Genomic DNA, 18,047 nt, shown 5'->3' on the forward strand with positions numbered 1-18,047 from the left:
TCCTTCTATTATTTACTGCTATTTGGGTGAGTTGGGGCAGGTCAGTGAAACACTTTAGGTCTTTGATTCCTTACTTGCAAAATAAGGGATTTGGACTAAATAATCTCTCCAATCCTCTCCATTGCCAAATCTTATATAATCATAAGGCAGTCATCCTAATCAATCTGTCTCATTTCCTCACTTGAAAAAAGGGGGATATTCAACTGCTTGAACACATGGGCTAATGGGGATATTATTGGTGACGTAGACACTAAATGATAACTCTAGTCCAACTATCAATAATATGGAATTAGAATTTAATCAATGATACATGTAAAACCCAGTGGAATTGCACATTGGCTAAGGGGTGGGGGATTTGGGGCTTTTGGGGGAGAGGGAAAGAACATGAAATATGTAACTATGGGAAAATATTCAAAATAAAAATTAAAAATACATATAATTAAATAGAAAAAAAGAAAAAGGGGAGGTATTATTTCCACTATCTACTTCATGAATATATTGATGAATAATAGACCTCAAAGTCATACACAAATGAGAATGTCATATAAGCTGACAGTGTTCAACTTGGAGTCATATTTGGGTTCTGCCATGTATTCCCCATGTGGACAAATCTAGATAAACTGGATAAATCCCATTGTCTCTCCCTTACTGCTCTTTTGCCTTGGAACCAACTCTTAGAATTGATTTTAAGCTACAAGGTAAGGGTTTAAAAAAACCCTTTTTTTTTTTTTTGAGTTCCAAATTTTCTCCCTCTTCCAACCATTGAGAAGGCAAGAATTACTGGATCAGTCTCCTAACCTCTCTGGTGCTTAGCTTCTTTGGGTATTGCATGAGAGATTTGGAGGAAATATGACCTTTTCCAATGCTAAACTGGGAAACCAAAGGATATGTTATTATTATTGTCTTAAAAGTCTGCACCTATAAAGTAAAATAATTAAAAACATATTTTGTATCAATAAATATAGGTCATAAAATATAATATTCTTTTATATTTAAAAAAAATTTAAATCCTTACCTACCATCTTAGAATCAATACTATGTATCGATTCCAAGGCAGCAAGGTAGTAAGGGCTAGGCAATGGAGGTTAAGTGACTTGCCCAGGGTCACACAAGTAGGAAGTATCTGAGGTCAAATTTGAATCCAGGACCTCCTATCTTTAGGCCTGGCTCTCAATCCACTGAGCAACCCAGCTACACCTTTTAAAATATTTAAAAATTTTAAGGCAGACGAAAAAAATGACAATGTGAACAAAAGTATCACAGACCATTATTTGTAATGGAGAAAGAATAGACAATTTTGCAATAAAATCAGAGATAAAGAAAGGATATTAATCATCACCAATATTACCTGATATTCTTCTAGAAAAGATAGGTATAATAATAAACTAAGGATATGCAAATAGAAAATAAGTTATGTCTATATGCAGGTGATATTTAGAAAGTTATTTTTGTGAAGAATAAAAAACAAATTTGACCTAGACAACATTTCAGTAAAGTCAAGACAAGTCCATAAGTATTTTTTAAGATCTTAGTATATGCCAGGTTCTTTGCTACATTTTAGGACACAGAGGAAGGCAAAATAGTCATTGACCTCAAAGAAGCCATAATATAATGGAGAAAACAGCACGCAGTTGATCATATGCAAACAAGATATGCCCAAGACAAGTTGGAGGCAATCTCAGAGAGAAGGTGCTAGCATTAAGTGGGACAGGGAAAGGCTTCTTGCAGAAAATGGAATTTTAGGTGAGACTTCAAGAAAACCAAAAGATAGAGGAGAGAAGGCAGCCCATTCCAGGAAGTATTTGAGGCCAGATTTAAACCCAGTACCTCCCATCTCCAGGCGTGGCTCTCAATTCCACTGAGCCACCTAGTTGCTCCCAAGAATTTTTTTTATTTCCATATTGTGAATTTTTGTGAGTAATCTATAAAACATAAACCCCAAAACATAAACCCAAATAAACAAGTGAAAAATCATATGTTTTCACCTGCATTCTGCCTCTAATAGTTCCTTTTCTGGAAGAGGATAGTATTCTATATCAGAAATCTCTCAGAATTATTCTGGAGGGGGCAGCTGGGGAGCTCAGTGGATTGAGAGCCAAGCCTAGAGATGGGAGGTCCTAGGTTCAAATCTGGCTTCAGACACTTCCCAGAGACAGGAGATTTGGGGGGAGGGGAGAGGAGGGGAAAGAGGGGGGTAAAAGGGAAAAGGGAAAGGCCCATGCTGGAACAGAGTAAAACCTGGAAAGGCAAGAGAGAACAAGTTGTGAACGGCATTAAAAACTCACCAGTGGGAAAGTAATTCATTATTCAGTTAAAACTGTTGGGGAAACTTTGTAACATTTGGATAGATGATAAAGGTAGATGAACATCATACACTGCTCTCCATGAAAAATGCCAAATGGGTCAATAATCTAAATCCAAAAATCCTAATATAAAAACAGTAAAACTATAGACAGAGCTGGAAGGGACTTCAGAGGCACCCTCTGGTGTTGAGTGTGCCCTGATTTTATTATCAACTGGATCAACTTAGTGGTTAGTAGTGCCCCCTGCAGGTTAAATTCGTTTTTTCTCCTGTCTCATTGAATAATGTAAAAACATTTGTTTTTTGCATGTTCTATACCCAAGCAAAATATAAACTGTTTTGGGGAAGCACCTGTTTTTATTTTTGTCTTTTTTATCCCCACTCTTAATTTTTCTACCTTTCAAAGGATGAAATTTTTCATATATGCCAACCAATCAATTATTAGCTTTTCTTGTTTGAAAAAGTTCCAGGAGATATCAGGATAACTGGGCATTATCCTCTCCTTCCAAGAACACTATGTTATGAGTAAATAGCAAGATTTGTGATCCATTTCTAAAAGGCCTCACTTATTTCTCCTTTCTGTCTGAAGTATACTCCAGTTACAAGACTATTTATATTTCTACCACTGTTGACTTTTTACTCTTTTTACTATTGACAAATAGTTTAATTCTCACTAATATATATGGACAGTCAAGTAATTAAGTCAAGAAGCAAAGGAAGATAGTACAAACAAAATAAAAAAATAACAACAAAACCTCTTGACTAAAAAATAGATTATAAAAAAGCCTACCCCTCAAATAATAAAGAAAAGCAACATAAAATGTAATTATGAATTAGAGGACATAAAACTCAGCCCTTTCATCACTTATCAGTTACAAAGAAGCAAAGACCTTGGGCTTTGATTTTTACTAGGTAGTACCACATTTTTCCATGGCATTTACAGTGTGTTTTGTCTTTTTTTCCATTATGGATGTTAGCTTTCTTTACAAAGCTTTAGTCAAGGAGTGTGCTGTCCTTGTGTTTCTGATTTTTATTTTTCAGTGAACCATATCTTATGTGTCCCTCTGCTTGTCTTTTCTGGCAATCTTTAATATTTGGAATTCCTTGCAGCACAATAGCATTCCGTAGCATTCATATGCCACAGCTAGTTTGGCACATTTATTGAGTGCTTGCATTGTTTCTAGAGTTTAGGGCTTGTATTATTAAAACTGGTTCTGCTCCAAATTTTTGTATGATAGAAAAATCTTTTTCCACTTTTCAATAACTGCCTTTGAGTATAAAATTCAAAGAATTACTGGCTCAAAGGGTATAAACTTTATACCTTTTCATGCCTTTTGTAGAATATAATTTCTTATATTCTTGAAAATGGTAAGACTGGTTCACAATTCCATCACCTTGTCAGTTACCTTGTTGGCTTTCCCACATCCCAGGCAGCTATCAACTTTATCACTTCTTACTTTTCTGTCAGTTTGGATAGTCATAAGATAATGAAAGCTATTTTAAATTTATTTCTCTGACCTTTTCAAGTGGTCATTTGCAATTTTCTCTTTTCTTTTGAAATTTGCCTATTTCAGGTCTTGATCAATGACACATATAAAACCCAGTGGAATTGCTCATTGGCTACAGGAGAGACATGGGAGGAGGGGACGGAAAGAACATGAATCATGGAACCATGGAGAAATATTCTAAATTAATTAATTGAATAAAATTTTTCAAATAAAAAAATGATAGCCAATACAAAAAAAGAAAAGAAACTTGCCTATTCCTAGTCTTAAATTTATCTATTTGTCCAATATCAAAATTTTATCAGAGATTTAATGAAATTTTTTCCTATTCAATATTTGTTTAATGCTGGGTGCATCACTTTCATTTGTATAAAAGCTCTTATTTTTACTTAATCAGAATGTCCTGGGGGTGGGGGGAGGGTTTCAGTTCCAATTTTCTCTTTATTGTGACTGGTTAGTAACAATTCCTTCATCCACAATTGGAAAAGGGAATTTATTGTATTGGTATAACAGAGAGAGTGATGTACTTCCCATAGAGACTTGACTTCAAATTCTTCTTTTGATGCTTATCATCTCTGTGATTTTAATACACATCATCTGTGTTACTCCCTAACTTCCTTAAGCCTTAGTTTCTTCACATGAAATGAGGGGATTGAACTAGATGTACTCTGAGGTCCCTACCAGTTCTTGAGAACATGGGATTTTAATGTTCTTATGATTTTAGTGTATCAACAAAATATCAGTGATCAAAAACTGGATCAAACGTGCCCTCCAGTTGATCAGAAAGTTTGAGCCTTCTCTAAAATTCAAGGAATTTGACGTATAACAAAATGAATCCTGTTGGGCTGTTGAGCCAAATTTCCTGGCATTACTATACATATTTAGAGAGAGTTATTAAGAACTGTCCTTTGTTCGGTCCCCTGTGGATTAAGCTCTAAGTGCCCTCCTGCCTAGCTTACCCTTGTCCCAGCTCATCCCTCCAGAGAGCCTCGGTGGCTGCTATAATTGCTGAGGCTGTACTCTGTGGAGGTTCTCCTACCTACTCTGGCTCCAAAGAGCAACAAGGACAATCCTGCTAAGTCTCAGCAGGCTGCCAGCATGATGGCCAACTGTGAGTACCTTCCATGGCTGATAGCTGCCTGATGGACTAGATAATCTGTTGGGCTTTTCTGGATTTGTTCTCTTGCTGAAGTTTGTGTACAGATAGATAAATGTAATAATAATAATCAGATTTTTAGAGCATTGTAAAGTTTGCAAAGCACCTTGCAAATGTCTCCTTTGAGCTTCACAATTACTATTATTGTTATTGTCATTTTACAGAGACTGAGGAGTGGTTTTCCCAGGGTCACAGGGTGGCTAAGTTTCTGAGGCAGGATTTGAACTTGGGTCTTCCTGACCCCAGACCTATTTTTTATATGAATTTATTGCAATGCTTCAGGAATGCATGATTTTATTAGTGCAAATGACACATCTCCCCTTCAATGGGCTCGGGTCTCTGGTAGTTGTTATATTTGTAAGATGCATTCCTCTGCAGCCAGACAGGGTAGAGCTGCTTTGAGGTTAACCAGAATGATTCTAGAACAAGATATTTTGCATCCTGAGACCCTAACAAGGAACTTTTATGGCTGGTAGGACACAAGAGAAGTTAAACTCCTTCATTCATCCAATCGGACTTAGAGAAAGAAAGATCCTCAGAGGTCAGTAAGAGAAGAAGAAACGGAGGCTCCTGGAGGTCAGATGACTCATCCAAGTTCACCAAGGTAGCGAGGGGCAAAGGCAGGATTCCAACTCAAGGGGGCAGGGGAAGGAATAGGCATGTAAAGCAAGTGCTTCATAAAAATTATCTCATCCTCTGAAGAAGGGACCATTTATTATCTTCATTTTACTTTTGAGGAAACTGAGGCAAATATAGGCAAAATGGCTTGCCCAGAATCACACAACTAGTTAAATGTCTAAGGCTGAATTTGAACTCGGGTCTTCCGGACTCCAAACCAAAAGCTCTACATATTTCATTACTGAGCTACCTCATTCAGGCTCCTTGTTCCAAATTGAGCATTCTGTTTCTCTTCACCACACTCTGATCCTCGTGGCCTGATCTTTAAGAAGCCAGGCTCACTATATATCACTATATTTATAGCTACTGCCTTTAGTGAAAGGATCTGCATTTATTCAAGTCCATACCTTTGAAAGGTACATTTATGAAAAATGATAATAATAGATAACATCTATACAGCACCGACTCTGTGTCCTGGCCCTGGGCTAAGTACTTAACAAATATTATCTCATTTGTTCCACTCAACAACCTTAGGATTCAGGGGCTATTATTACCCCCATTTTGCAGACAAGAAAACTGAGGCAGACAGAGAATAAGTGATTTGTGCAAGGTAACATAACTAGTATCGAGGTTAAGATTTGAACTCAAGTCTCCCTGACTCCAGACTCCAGTGCTCTATCTACTGGAATACTTAGCTGTCATTTTTTTGTAAACTCTTACTTTCTGTCTCTGAATCATACTAAACATCAGTTCCAAGGCAGAAGAGCGGTAAGGGCTAGGCAATGGGGGTTGAGTGACTTGCCCAGGGTCACACAGCTAGGAAGTGTCTGAGGTCAGATTTGAACCCAGGACCTCCCATCTCTGGGCCTGGATCTCCATCCACTGAGCCGCCTAGCTGCCCCACTAGCCATCATTTAGTGTTTCTCATTGAATATCTGTTCATCTATAGGACTTTTCCTAAGAGCACATGTTTTTAATGAGTTAGAGGGAACCTTAGAAATCCTTGAGTACAAAACCCTCAATTTATAGAAGAGGAAACTGAGGCCAAGAAGTAACTGACTCATCTAAGTTCCAACAAGTAGGAGAAACCCTGTTGGCAGTCTGGTCCCCAGGGCTCGAACCCACCACTCTGCTTCTCCCCTGTTTTAACAAAGGTTTTCTGCCATTTTACCATTGCGTGGAGAGATATGACACTGAGCCCTGCAAGGCCACACCAAGATGTTAAAGTGCTAGCAGATGCAATCCAGCTAGAAAGACCTCAGTGAAAGACCATGTAATGGATCTGCCATCTGAAGTAAAAAATAATGGCCACATAGCACCCTGAGGTCTGTAAGACACTTTAGATAAGTTGTATTATTTGATCCAGAAATGTTCCTTACCAAAAGGCCAGCAAAAAAGGGATAAAGGTTTCAGCCACAGCAACTCAGAAAGACTCTGGGTTAGAAGGGATTGCCATCATTGGGGCAGTCGGGCTGCTCAGTGGGTAGAGAACCAGGCCTGGAAATGGGAGGTCCTGGATTCAAATTTGGCCTCAGATACTTACTAGATGTGTGACCCTGGGTAAGTCACTTAACCCAATTGTGTAGCCTTTACTACTCTTCTGCCTTGGAACTGATACCTAGGAACAATTCTAAGACAGAAACTAAGTATTTTCTTTTAAAAAGAAGGGATTGCAATCTCTATCAGCAAAAATAATTCCACCCCAGTGCAATCACAGACCTCCCCCAAAGTAAGGAGTCAAAATATCCTGAACTTTTGGACTAGTCACTTCATCAGAAGTTATTAAAGTAAACAAAATGGGGGCTGCCAAAAAGAAGGCTCTTCCCATGATCCCCCAAGTATTCAGAAGCATCCACAGGGCTTGGAGACTTGGGGGGGAATTGTCTCCCTGCCACACCCTCCCTGAAGGTGGAGGCTGGCCAGTCTGCAGGAAGGATCATCCAGACAAAGGCTGGGGAGCTGTGAGGTACCAGCCACCATCACCTCCCTAAAAGCTGCTGCAGAGTATAAGCAATGCAGAGCTCCAGGATCTAACCAGAGAATACTGGCCTGTCTCTATCCTGTCACTTGCCTCTGACCCAACCAAGCACTAGGGTAGGGTGGGGTGGGAGTAGGAAAGAGATATACCCACAAGCCTCTCTTCAGTTTAGCAGAATTACAGGGCTAGTCAGAGAGGCATGCAAGCCCCTCTCCCAAGAGAGCCCAAGAAAAGCTTCTTGGGCCATTTAATGTGTCTGATCCCTATCACATAGGTAGAAGAGAAGGCAAAGGGAACAGAATCCTCAATTAGAAGCCAGTGTCCCAAATTCAAGTCTTGCTTAGCCATTAAGTAGCTCATTATTTAAATAAATTGCTCTTCTCTGTACTGGTGGAGAGTCTCTTCTTTTGTATTTCCAGTGCTTAGCTTAGTGCCTGGCACATAGTGGATGCTTAATAAATGTCTATTGATTATTTTTATATATATATTTTATATATAAAATTTTATATGTATATATAATATATATATATAAACATTTATAATGTTTTTAAATAAATACCTATTGGAAGCTACCTCAGGGGATCTTGGCAAAGACTGAATAGTAGTGTAGCCCAGTGGTCTTGGACTCAGAGGACTCTGTTTGGAATCAGTTGCTTTCATTTAACTATGTGACTTCAGATAAACTAGTGAACTTCTCTGTGCTTCATGAAAATATTGAACTAACTGGGTTCTAAGTTCCATTCTCTCTCTACATCTATGATCCTAGCTTAATCAAAATATATTTGAAAGCACCTGAGAGAGTGAAAACTATGATGAAAATGCAAAGGGAGGAGGAGAAGGCAAGAGATGTGGAGGAAGAACAGGACTGGATGTTTTGTGGAAGTCAAAGACTATGTCGTATTTCCAAGTCAATGTCCTCAGAAATCATTATTACAGATGGATAAATAGGGACAGGGGATTGACCAGAACCTGGGCTAAAACCAAGATATACTATATCAACTCAGTCTTGTCTTCTTAGTAAAATAGATCCATAGAAAACTAGAGCTGGGGGGATCTTAGAGAATACCCAATAGGAATCCTTCATTTTTAAAGATGAAGAAATGGAAGCTTGAGTAGATGAAGTGAAATTACCCATGGTAATGAATCTTATAAGTGGCAAAACCAGAATTAGAATCCAGGTCTTCAGATTCCTTGGCACACGCTATATTTACAACCCCAACTTGCTTCCCCAACCAAATAACAATGGGTCTGATCCCTATTGCATAGATAGAAGAGAAGGCAAAGGGAAAAGAGTCCTAGATTAGAAGCCAAAGTCCCAAATTCAAGCCTTTCTTAGCTATTAAGTAGCTGATTATTTAAATAAATTACTCTTCTCTGTGCTGGTGGAGAGTCTTATTTAGTTATGGAATCTTTTTCCTGCTTTTGATGTTAGAGACAAGTGACCAGATATTTTTGGTCCTTGGTCAGTCACCCTGCTCCTTAGCCCCAACATGAGAAGGGAACTCCATCCCTGGTCTCTGTAAATAGCAATTTCCCACAATATTGTAAGGACAGACAGAATGAAGTAAGGAGTACAATGGCCTTCAGAGGCAGTGAGGGAGACCATGACCCCAGCTTCTTTTCTTGCCATCTGCCTAAAATGAAATGCCCAGAATGTCATGTTTTTACTGGTCTCAACTGGATAATATCTGGATGTTTCTGGTAGATTCTGAATTGAAGGGGAGAGAAGAACTTCCAGGCTTCTCTACAAACTGAGTTCTAGTACACATTGCTTGTTATTTAACTTAATCTCTGCCAGATCCCAGGCTCTATGGAAGTTATGAGACTGAGAAGGACTTCCACCAAAAAATCAGAATGTCCAATGATGGTCAAAGCAGTGGACTAACTTTAATTCATGCAAGGAGAAGTCTGAGGTCTGAAACAAACTCCAAAGGATCAAGAAGAGAGGAGGGCAGGGGCAAAGAGAGAAGAGGCAAAAGATGTAATCTGGTCTGGGTAGCTATATAGGTCAAAAGCCTCAGGTGTGCTGGTCTCAAGGATGCATTAGGAAGTGAGGTAGGCAGAAGCAATGGTGCCCAAGACCATTTATTAGGCAACTAAGTGGTTCAATGAATAGAGTACTATGCATAAAATCAGGAAGAGCTGAATTCAAATGCAGCCTCAGGCACTTAGCAATGTGATCCTGAACAAATCACTTAATTTCTGCTGACCTCAGTTTCCTCAACTATAAAATAGGGATAAAAAGAGTACCTCTACTTTTTTCACTTTTTTAATTCTCATTTGTGTGCATGTATGTGCTTTGTTTTGTGGCTTGACTAATGTGGAACTATGTTTTGCATGGCTTTATTTGCTTATTTCATAGTTGCTTACTTTCTCAAAGAGCTGGGTTTGGGGCACCAAGGAGGAAGAAAATGTAGAGCTCACAATTTTTAAAAATGAATGTTAGGGCAGCTGGGTAGCTCAGTGGAGTGAGAGTCAGGCCTAGAGACAGGAGGTCCTAGGTTCAATCCCAGCCTCAGCCACTTCCCAGCTGTGTGACGCTGGGCAAGTCACTTGACCCCCATTGCCCACCCTTACCACTCTTCCACCTATGAGACAATACACCGAAGTACAAGGGTTAAAAAAAAATGAATGTTAAACACAAAAGAAAAACCAACTGCTTGAACACATGAATTGATGGGGATATGATTAGGGATGTCGATTCTAAATGATCACCCTAGTGCAATTATCAATAATATGGAAATAGGTCTTGATCAATGATACATGTAAAACCCAGTAGAATTGCATGTCAGCTATGGGAGGCGGGGGTGGAAGGGAGGGGGAAAATATGAATCATGGAACCATGGGAAAATATTTTTAATTAATTAATTAATTAAATGTTTTCAATTCCAAAAAAAAATGAATGTTAAAGATGGGAGGTCTTGGATTTAAATCTGGCCTCAGATACTTGCTAGCTATAGGACCCTGGGAAAGTCACTAATTGCCTTGTCCTTCCAGCTCTTCTGCCTTAGGACCAATATTTAGTATTGATTCTAAGATGGAAGGGAAGGATGTTTTTAAAGGCATTTTTAAAAATTTTATTGTAATTAGGAAATATTTAACACAATAATTTTTTTTAAATTTAAACAACACCTTTCTCACAAACTTCTTATGAAGATTAAATAAGTCATTATTTTTAGAGTACCTGGCACAGACCCTGGCATTAGTGAGGACTATATTAATGTTTATTCCCTTCCTTTCCCAAAGAGAGAGTAAACTCAAAATCAGCACACCCAGGATCTACTAAACAATGTAGTTCTCTTCTTCCTTAATATGCTGGCTTCCTGGATCCTTTGCCTCCTCCATGGCAGAGGAGGTCATCCTTCCATGATTAGCAAAACTATTTACAGAGACCAGGGATCTAGTTCCCTTCTCTCTTCTTGGGGCTAAGGAGCAGGGTGACTGACCAAGGACCAAAAATATCTGGTCACTGGTCTCTAACATCAAAAGCAGGAAAAAGATTCCATAAATAAAAATAGTTGATGGGTATAGTCATAGACAAGATTTGCTTAAAAGCATTTGTCTATGCAAAAATACGGGAAGATCACAAAACTGAGTAGGGAAAAGATCTGTGTAGGAGTCATTGCTGTCTTGCAATATTGTGTCGCCAGGTTGGGTGTGCTCTACCTACTCTCACTTACATCTTTTATCCCTAGGTAGCCAAGGAAGAGGAAACAAGAGCTAATGGAGCTGGGAAATCATACCAGGGTGAAGGAATTTCTTTTTCTGGGGCTGACCCAATCTCCAAAACTGAGTATAGTATTGTTTATTTTATTGTACCTGGTGTATGTAACAACTCTCCTTGGCAATCTTCTCATCATGGTCACTGTGACCTATGAGTCTCGCCTTCACATGCCCATGTACTTCCTACTCCGAAATCTATCAGTTGTGGATATCTGCTTCTCCTCCATCACTGCTCCAAAAGTTTTGCTGGACCTCCTAGTTAAGAGGAAGACCATCTCTTTCAATGGCTGCATGACACAGATATTTTTCTTTCACTTCCTTGGTGGGGTCGATATTTTTACTCTCTCTGTCATGGCTTATGATCGTTACTTAGCAATCTCAAAGCCTCTTCATTATGTGACCCTCATGAGTAAAGGAAGGTGTTTTGGGCTCCTAGGGGCCTCCTGGGTGGGGGGCTTCATACATTCCATTGTGCAGATCTCTCTGCTGCTCCCACTCCCTTTCTCTGGGCCCAATGTCATTGATGGTTTCTACTGTGATGTTCCCCAAGTCCTCAAACTCGCCAACACTGATACCTTTACTCTGGAGCTCCTTATGATCTCCAATAATGGTCTAGTCACCACCCTTTGGTTCTTTCTGCTCATTGTGTCCTACACGGTCATCATGGTGATGTTGAGATCTCACACAGGGGAGGGAAGAAGGAAAGCCATCTCTACCTGCTCCTCCCACATCACTGTGGTCACCCTACATTTTGTGCCCTGTATCTATGTATATGCCAGGCCCTTCACTCCCCTTCCCCCTGACAAAGCCATCTCTGTCACCTTCACTGTCATCTCCCCTCTCTTGAACCCCATGATTTACACCCTGAGAAACCAGGAGATGAAGTCAGCCATGAGAAGATTACAGAGACGACTTTTGTCTTCTGAGAGGTAATTGGCCCTGTGCTAAAGGAGATCCAAGAAATAAAAAACAAATTTCACTGCATCAAAATCCTTCTAAAGGGCTCAATATAAAATACAATTATGAGGTCAAAGTTGTAATAATAATTAGGACCTACTATAAAGCCTTTAAATTAGGTTGACATCAGTTTCCCCCTCTTCTTGCCTGAATTAGGGAGGTAGCTGTGTGAATGAAAAGAAAAGGTATGAGAGACTTTGAAAAGACAGAAATTAAAAGATTTGGCAATGGATTCAATCTGTGGGATGAGCGAGGAGTTGAAGATGACCCTAATTGATGAGGGGAATTGTAGTACCCACAACTAATATAGGGACAGTCAGAAGAGGAGAAAGATAATGATCCTTGTCCTCTCCATCTCATAATGTTGTTGTGAGGACAACACTTTACACATCTTCAAATCCCATGTGAATCATTATTTCTATGTGAATTATTATTATGCCCCACTTGCATAATATTTAAAATCAATGAGAGAAGCACAAAAACACCATATGCCCATTATTCCTGGGCATATATAGTAAGACAGAGATTGCATCTAAAGGACAAAGTGGTCTTTTGCAGAGAGACCACTGAATGTAATAAATGAGTAATGCCTTAAATAGCCAGAAAAGGGGCATAAGACCATTATTGCAAGTGTGGAAAGTGAAGTATATAATGAATTGCATCTACTCTACAGATCCACCATCATTAAGTGATGAATTATTTTGGTTTTCTTGGTTACAATGGAGGCTTTCATGTTTAGGTTGGTAAAAGGGAGAGGAGAGCATTTTCAGGATTGACTGGGATATTTTGAAAGAGAATCAATAAAATTTGTTTCAAAACAATTTAGTTGAAATCTCTGGGGCTTAGTGCAAGAAAGCACTGGCAGCTAGGAATGAAAGTGGAGTAGTGATAAGGTGACAAGGAAAACTGAAATCTAGGAAGATAGGAAGCACAGATATCATAATGGTACCTTGTCTTAGCTCATCTGTATCTCCTCTAGACCTAGAACTATTCTCTATCCACCATAGATTCTTGAAGTAAATATATGCTGATAAGAAAGCTGGAAGGAGAATAAAGAATTGTTTCACACACACACACACACACACACACACACACACACACACACACACACACTTGATTATCCAGGCTACACACTAACCAAGATGCAAACTGGAAAGAATAGTAGTTAGGAGTAAGGAGATCATAGTTTGATTCCTGATCCTCTTATTGATATGACCCATGGCAAAGTGGCTTGTCTTCTGCAGGTCTCAGTTTTTCACCAGCATCAAATGACATGGTCAAAGGATATGAATAAACAATTTCCAAGAGATGAAATGCATTGGGGAGGGGGGTGCTCCAAAACACCAATAATAAGGCAATATGAAATACAGCCCTGAAATATTTCACATTCGCATTGATGGTAAAATATGGGAATACTCAATACTGGAAGGGCTCTGGTAAGCCAATCACATTAATGCACTGTGGGTAGAGTTGGGAAATGGTCCAGTCCCTCTGGAAAACAATTTGTAAATGTGCAAAAAATGTTACTAAACTCTTCCTACCTACTCTACAGAAATCTCACAGTGAGGATAATATATCGTGAAAATCAAAGTCAGGAAGGAAATGTCACATATAATAAAATATTCAGAGGCTTATTTTTTTGTAGTAGCAAAAAAAACTGGAAATAAAGCATGTATTCTTTGGAGAACCTCTGAACAAGTAGTGGTTTATGAATGAAATATGATTGTGCTGCTCAGAACTCTAGATGCGATGAATTCAAAGAAATGTGGAATATCTCATCTGAGCTGGTGCAGAGTGAGGAAAGAAACCAGAGGACAACATACAACTAAACTGTTATGATATAAATGAAAACAATACAGCCAAATTCAATTTAAAAAAATGATCAATGTTGGTTTCAGATGGCTGATGTTAAGACACATTTCCCCTCTCTTAAGAAATTCTAAATGGTGTCCACAACAGTCTAGCATTCAAGAAACACAACTACTGGAGGGAAAGAATCCCTATTTGACATGAACTATTGGGGAAAATAAAGTATAATTTAAATTAGTTTAGATCAACACCTTCTACCACAATAAACTCCAAATGAACCCACAATATAATATAAAGAGAGAACATTTTTTTAAATTTCATTTCATTAATTAATTTAGAACATTTTGCCATGGTAACAGGATTCACATTCTTTCCCTCCCCTCCCTCCACCCACCTCCCATAGCTGACACACAATTCCACTGGGTTTTACATGTGTCATTGGAGAGATAACATTTTTAAAAATTAAAGAATTAGAAAATAATATCTTTCACATTTATAGTTTTTTTTTTAGCTTAATTAGTGAGTTTTTAATCACAGCTTTAGACTAGAAGGAACCTCAGAAATCAACTATCTAGTTCCTTCATTTGTCAGACAAGAAAAGTGAGAGACCAATTTTAGGGAAAGTGACTTACCCAAGGACAATGAACCAGGAAGTAGGAAAGCCAGGATTTGAATCCCAGAACATTTCACTCCACTGAATTTCAACCCTAACCCACTTCCTCTTATCTTATCATAGTGACAACCTCCAGGCTTTCCAGTTATTGTGACCAACACCCCACTTTCAAAGTCCCATAATTAATTTCAAGAGTCAGCTGCATAATTATTGGTTTGAGGCACAGATAAGGGTTCCTATAAAAAGGACCTGGGGATGGCCAAAGTTTAAAGGAAGCCAAGAGTTTGATATGCAGGAAAAACTTTGATCTTGGACTGTGTTACAAGTCAATGGCCTCAAATGAAGATGAAAGTCTCTACTTTTGATTTTCCACCTTTCATATCCCATCTGAAACATAATATCCTGTGCTAGAGACAAATTTTAGAGAGGACATAAATCTATACTGGACCGAGCAGGGAGAGAAGGACTTTGAGGATCCTGGAATCTGATACACACAAAAAAAAGTAGGAACCACATGAAAATGGAGGAGAAGAGTTAAGGGGGATATGAAAGCTGTATTCTAGTATTTAAAGGGCTATCTATCATGTGAAAAGGGGATTCAACTTGTCCTCCTTGCATAAGATTAAAATTAATGTGAAATACTTAAAGTATTATTTTTTATAAAGTCTATCCTTTACACTCGGTACCAGATGACTAAACTAGGAAAGAGAGATTAAAGTTGAAGAATATGCAGATTTGGATTCAAGTTTGGGGAGAAATTTCTAATGCTCATAGTTATCATAAAAGGAGAGTGAGGAGGAATGGTCTGTCTCAATAAGTAGTGAATTACCCATTACCAGGACTTCAATTTGAAACTAGATAAAAATTTGTGGCCAAGTTGCAGAAAAAAAAAATTTCTTCTCAAATTTGTGTTGTGCTAGACAATCTCTAAGATCCCTTTTAGCTCTTGAGAGCCTACACTTTTAACATTTCACCACTATATTCCAAAATGTCAGAAGTTGAAAATTGTGTCAAACCAAACCAAGTCAATAAACATTTATTAAGTACAGACTCTGTGACAGACACTGTGCTGAGGGCAAGGGATACAAGAATAGGCAAGAGACGGTCTGTGTTCTCAAGAAACTCACAGTCTAATAGGGAGACAACATACAAACAACTAAGTGCAAACAAGATAGAGAAAGGATAAATTGAGGATGATCTCAGAGGGAAGGCAAAAAAATTGAATGTTCACCGTAACCCAAGCAATTTGACTTAGTATCCATAAATCCCACGGTGGACTGTTGAGCAGAATTTCTTGGCACTAATACTTCTATTTTGAAAAAGTCATTAAAAAGTGTCCCCTGTTGGAGCCACTGTATTTAAGTCCTAAACACTCACCTGCCTGGCCCATCCCTGGTCCCAGCTCTGCCAACAATCCATTAGGGATGCTACCAATTGCCTAGTTACCTCCTATTTCCATGGCTGTGCTCTGTAGAGGTCCTTCTACCTTGGCTCATTAGACTTGCACATAAAACAGGGACAGAAGCTTCCTAACAGTCTGATAACAATCTGATCTGTTAACAATAGACCAAGAACAGACCAACAATCTGTTAACAGATCTGATAACAATCATGGCAGCCAACTAGAAGTAGCTTCCACTAGCATGAGCAGTGGGACCACTGGACATGGTCATGTGTCAAGATTTATCTGTATATGTTATCCTTTGAAGCTTATCCATATGTAAATGCGCACGCGCGCACACACACACACACACATAATACAATATGTCAAGTCTCTGTTAGCCCATCACTGTGAGTATTCCTTTCACTTCTGAAGGTGATGACCACTCAATAACTTAGTAGATAGTCTTTAAGAATTATGGTCATGGAAGGCAGGGAGGGAGGGAAGGAAGGGCAGAAGAAGAGAAAGAATTTGAAACTCAAAACTCAAAAAAAAAGAATGTTTAAAAAACTGTTTTCACCTATAATAGGGGGGGGAATAAAATATCATTTTTAAAAAGAGAGAGTTTGGGCCATAAATTGACCTGTGGTCAGTCAGATTATGAGCATCTAAGAAATTAGCTCATCTGGTGTTAGAAGAAAAGGTATACCCGTGTACAACCTATCACTGGGAACAGTGTACAAGGACTTCATAGAGAAGTGCACCAGGACCAACATCACTTCATGATGGAGAATCAGAATAAGTAAGTAAATATCAATTAGAACACATGGCTATAGATACATATGTATGCAATATAGCCATAGTTACAGATTAGTTTTATAGTAATATTTTTGTTCAGTTGTGTCCAACTCTTTGGGACACCATTTTGGGTTTTCTTGGAATGTTTTTCCATTTCCTTCTCCAGCTTGTTTTACAGATGAGGAAACTGAGGCCAACACAATTGAGTGACCTGTCCAGCGTCACACGGCTAAGATGCTAGTGTGGCTTTCCATTTCCTTCTCCAGCTCATCTTATAGATGAGGAAACTGAGGCAAACTGGGTTAAGTGGATCACAAAGCTAGTAAATGTCTGAGATTAGTGTTGAACTCACAAATATGAGTTTTCCTAACTCCAGGCCCAACATTCTATCCACTATGCTGCCCCCTATTAATAACTATGGCTAAGTAACTTTAAGTAAATGAATAGGCATAGGAGAGATAGAGTATAGGCAAAGGAATGTATAAAAGTAGATGTAGAGCTAAAGATAAATGTATGGGAATAGGCACGTTCTAGGGGAACGTGTACTACAATAGGATTGGAAATAAGGACAAGGATAGGGCTAGAAGCAGTAATGGGCAAACTAGGGCCCATGAGCCAGATGCAGCCCCCTGAAATGTTCTGTCCCACGGTGGGACGTTATTCCTAATCTGACAAATACAATGAGTAGGATACGATACAATGAAACTTCAAAAGAGTTGCCTTAGAAACAGACTGACAGATCATCATTTCCTTTCCTTTGGCTCCCTCTTTAAAAAGTTTGCCCATCACTGGGTTAGAGGATAAAGATGTTTCAATGAAAAAAGGACAAGTATCCCTTCCACAGAATGACTTTCTCCATTGGGGTTTTGCTATATCTTAGGTTGGCATAAGAAGCTAACTGGAAATGTGAGGGGAGTTTTGCAGGAATTGAGACAATAAGTGAAGATAGGTAGATAACAGAGGAAAAATTTAGAAACTTGGAAATGCATAAAATATATGTATAGTATGATAAAATATTCACATATTTTATCATTTAATACCATAAATGTACACAATTTCTTTTTTTTTTCAGTTAAAATAAGTCAAAAGTTATTTGTGAAATGAACACATAAGCAGGAAATTTTGTGTGAATTTTCCAAATTGTGGGGTTGCCTCACACCTAACCCCTGCAATGTGCAGGGGATGCCTGTATTACAAATGTAGACATA

General features: G+C 38.6%; 1 protein-coding gene across 1 annotated transcript; it reads left to right on the forward strand.

Annotated features, from left to right (window-relative positions):
- Positions 1-11,282: 11,282 nt before the first annotated feature.
- Positions 11,283-12,215, forward strand: LOC123251739 (olfactory receptor 4D11-like). The gene has a single exon (XM_044681032.1). It carries the CDS (start codon positions 11,283-11,285, stop codon positions 12,213-12,215), a length of 933 nt encoding a protein of 310 aa, XP_044536967.1.
- The last annotated feature ends 5,832 nt before the right edge of the window (positions 12,216-18,047 follow it).

Source organism: Gracilinanus agilis, chromosome 6, assembly GCF_016433145.1.
Source record: "Gracilinanus agilis isolate LMUSP501 chromosome 6, AgileGrace, whole genome shotgun sequence".
Lineage (NCBI taxonomy): Eukaryota > Metazoa > Chordata > Mammalia > Didelphimorphia > Didelphidae > Gracilinanus > Gracilinanus agilis.

What these genes read in the sequence shown, in the direction of transcription:
- LOC123251739 (XM_044681032.1), top strand. Translation starts at nt 11,283, where the DNA reads ATGGAGCTGGGAAATCATACCAGGGTGAAGGAATTTCTTTTTCTGGGG.